The sequence below is a fragment of the Artibeus jamaicensis genome, unplaced genomic scaffold (assembly GCF_021234435.1).
Source record: "Artibeus jamaicensis isolate MK-2021 breed Jamaican fruit bat unplaced genomic scaffold, CSHL_Jam_final contig_1085, whole genome shotgun sequence".
Lineage (NCBI taxonomy): Eukaryota > Metazoa > Chordata > Mammalia > Chiroptera > Phyllostomidae > Artibeus > Artibeus jamaicensis.
In genome coordinates, this window is record NW_026521214.1 from 757 (window position 1) to 4,857 (window position 4,101).

At 45.5% G+C, this 4,101-nt stretch overlaps 1 protein-coding gene across 1 annotated transcript; it reads left to right on the forward strand.

Annotated features, from left to right (window-relative positions):
* Window positions 1-436: 436 nt before the first annotated feature.
* Window positions 437-1,360, forward strand: LOC119052771 (olfactory receptor 1044). Its single transcript, XM_053663209.1, has one exon. It carries the CDS (start codon window positions 437-439, stop codon window positions 1,358-1,360), a length of 924 nt encoding a protein of 307 aa, XP_053519184.1.
* The last annotated feature ends 2,741 nt before the right edge of the window (window positions 1,361-4,101 follow it).

Here is a 4,101-nt window from a genome sequence, read left to right on the forward strand (position 1 = left end):
GCAGTGCCTGGGTTGTGGGCCAGGTCCCCAGTGGGGGGTGTGTGAGAGGCAACCACATTGATGTTTCTTTCTCTCCCTGTCTTTCTCCTTCCCTTCCCCTCTCTCTAAAAATAAATAAATAAAATCTTAAAAAAAAAAAGAAATGTAAATCCTTTCAAACCTTGTTATTTAAAGATGCATGCATATAACCAGTATCTTAATAAATACAATTTTTTTCCTCTTTCATTTATTTAGAATTGGTTATTGCTTAGACTTCACAGAGAAGCAGCAGGAGCAGAAAGAGGAGGGAGTGGACTCATGAACTTTGGTGGCGAGGACCCGGTTCACTGCGGCCACCTCTCTGGTCCACTCTGCGATCGTGTCTTTTGCACTGTCACAAAGACCACAACTCTCCTGACTGTCCCTTCTCTCTCTCTCCCTCTGACTTGAAAGGGGTATGAGGAACAAGACCAGTGTGACTGAGTTCATTCTCACGGGCTTCTCAGACACCCCTGAGCTGAGGCTCGTGAGCTCCCTGGTTTTCCTCTTCATCTACCTCTTCTCCCTCCTCGGGAACATGTGCATCATCGCAGCTGTGACCCGAGACAGCCGCCTCCACACCCCCATGTACTTCTTCCTGCAGAATCTGTCCTTCCTGGACATGTGCTACACCTCAGTCACCATCCCCAAGGCCCTGGCCAATTCACTCATGGGTTCCAATGTCATCTCCTTCTGGGAGTGTGTGGCTCAGCTCTTTTTGTTTCTCATGCTGTGTGCTTCTGAGTGCTTCTTGCTCACGTCCATGGCCTACGACCGCTGCCTAGCCATCCACAGGCCTCTCCTCTATGGCGTCATCATGAGCAGAAAGCTGTGTGTGGAGCTCGTGGCCGTGGCCTGGTTGAGCGGAGCTCTCTACTCTGTCTTCCACACCACCAACACCTTCTCCCTCCCGTTCTGTGGGCCCAACGTGGTTGACCACTTTTTCTGTGAAAGCTCCCCCGTAATGAGGCTCTCCTGCAGTGACTTCCGCACCCACGAGGAGGTGGGATTTGCAGTGGGCGGGTGCATCGTTGTCAGTGCCTTTGGGCTCACCATGGCCTCCTACGTGGTCATCATCTCCACCATCACTCAGATCCACTCTGCAGGGGGCCGTGGGAAGGCCTTCTCCACCTGCTCCTCTCATCTCACTACAGTCACTCTCTTCTACATCACTGGGAACATTGCTTACCTGAGTCCTACTTCTCAAGACTCTCCCATTCAAGGACGACTGCTGTCTGTGTTTTACTCCGTCATAACCCCCAGCCTGAACCCCCTCGTCTACTGTCTGAGGAACAAGGACATGCAGGTGGCCCTGAAGAAGCTACTTGCCCCATCCAACTAGACCCTGTTTTCTCATATAAAGCATATTAATCTGAACTTTAACTTAGATAAAATGAATACATTTTTAGAAACATGCAACCTAGAAAAACCTCGTAATAGAGGAATAGAAAATGTGGCCCTGGCTGGTGTGGCTCAGTGGGTTGAGTGCTGGCCTGTGAACCAAAGTGTTGCAGGTTGGATTCCTAGGCAGGGCACATGCCTGGGTTGTGGGTCAGGTCCCCAGTAGGGGGCGTGTGAGAGGCAACCACACATGGGTGTTTCTCTTCCTTTTTTCTCTCCCTTCCCCTCTATTGAAAAATAAATAAATAAAATCTTAAAAAAAGAAAATGTGAACAGATCTATAACAAGTAAAGTGCTTAAAACAGTAATTAAGAAAGCACCAAACAATAACAACCCCAGTACCAGATGGTTTCACTGGTGAATTCTACCAAATATTTAAGAATAATTAACATCAATGTTTATAAAAATCTTTAAAATAACCCTAAACAGTAAATACTCCCAAAGGCATTGCATGAGGCCAGCATTACCTTGATACTAAAGCCAGATAAAGACACTACAAGAACATAAAAGTACAGACAAATATTTTTGATGAACATGGAGGCAAAAATCCTCAGCAGAGCACTAGCATAGTAACCTCAGTAGCACATGGAAGAGATTGTGCACTCTGACCAGGTGGGGTTTATTCCTGGAATGTAAGAATGGTCAACACATCTAAATCAATAAACACACTATCCCATAATAACAAAAGACACAAACCATATGATTACCCCAAGAGATGCAATAAAACCACTTGATAAAATTCACCATCCTTTCATGATTAGAACTCACAACGAATTAGGCACAGAGTGAGCACGTCCAAACATAATAAAGCCTGTCTACCACAGGCCCACAGCTGAGAACTTGGGTGGTAAGAGCCTGAGAGGGGCTCTAAGTAAGATCAGGAAGGAGACGAGACTGCCCGCTCTCGCCATTCTTACTCAGCACAGTACTGAGTTTCGGGCAGAACAATCAGGCAAGATAAAGCATTTCATGTATATTTCACCACATCAAAGAAATGACCCACAAGAAAAATGAAATCCTTGAATGGGAAAAATGTTAAAATGACTATGCTCTCAAAATTACCAACAGTTTCAGCTTCCCAATGGATAATTTAAATCACTTGTGAATCTTCTGTGCTAATTGCAGATCCTCTCCTTTTAAATTGCTTTGAAGAGGCCAAGATGGAGGTGTAGGTGGAACCACCTTGCTTCCGTGCGCAACCAAATCTAAGAACAACCATTTTTAACAACAAAAACACAACCAAGCCACACAGAAAATCGACAATACGGAGTCCAAAGACAACGAAATGCTCAGCTAAACCGGTAAGAGGAGCGAAGCCAGCAGCGGAGCAGGTTGGCAAAAAAAATCCCTGAACGGGTGGTGCGCAAGCAGCCGAAAGCACAGATCGCAGGCTAGCTACGGGAGCACACAGGGAAGAGGCGCAGCGGGCTGTCTGCAGTCGGTCGCGCATCTGCATGCAGATAAACCAGTGAAGAGGGGAGCAGGCTCGCACAATTTTGATCGGATAAACAGGCCCCGGGCGAATGGTGGGACTGGACGGACTGGGCTAGCAGAGAGGACGGCCATTGCTCCCTCTCTGACCACGCCCCCACACGCAGTGTCACAAACCAGCGACCTGGGTGGCCCCGGCCTGGTGAACACCTAAGGTTCTGCTCCTCATATGTAACAGGCACAAACAGATCAAAACATGGCTCAAGAACAACTAGAGCCCCACAGCTGATAAATCTAAGCAAAGAAGAAATTGCCAACCTATCAGATGCACAGTTCAAAACACTGGTGATCAGGATGCTCACAGAACTGGTTGATTTTAGTCACAAATTGGAGGAACATATGAAGGCTACACTAAGTGAAATGAAGGGAAATGCACAGGAAACCAATAGTGATGGAAAGGAAATTGGGACTCAAACCAAGGGAGTCGAGCAGAAGCAAGAAAAAAATGATCAAACACAAAAGAATGAAGAAACAAGAATTCAAAAAAATGAGGAGAAGCTTAGGAACCTCCAGGACATCTTTAAACGTTCCAACATTCGGATTATAGGGGTACCAGAAGGGGAAGAGTCACAAGTGGAAACCTTATTTTAACAAATAATAAAAGAGAACTTCCCCATTCTGGCAGAGGAAATAGACTTCCAGGAAATCCAGGAAGCTCAGAGAGTCCCAAAGAAGTTGGACCCAAAAGAAACACACAAAGGCACATCATCATTACATTAGCCAAGATTAAAATGAAGGAGAGAATCCTAGAAGCAGCAAGAGCTAAGGGGACAGTCACCTACAAAGGAATTCCCATCAGACTGTCAGCTGATTTCTCAAAAGAGACCTTACAGACAAGAAGGGGCTGGAAAGAGGTATTCCAAGTCATGAAAACCAAAGACCTACAACCAAGATTGCTCTATCCAGCAAAGTTTTCATTGAGAATGGAAGGACAGATAAAGTGCTTCTCAGATAAGACCAAATTCAAGGAGTTCATCATCACCAAGCCCTTATTATATGAAATGCTAAAGGGACTTACCTAAGAAAAAGAAGATAAAAAAGATAAACAGTGAAAGGACAGCAAACTCACAGTTATTAACAACCACACCTAAAACAAAAGCAAATTAAGAGGACAGCTAGAATAGGAGTGGAACCATAGAAATGAAGATTATATGGAGGGTTAGCAACAGGGGAGTGGGAGGAGGAGAAGGG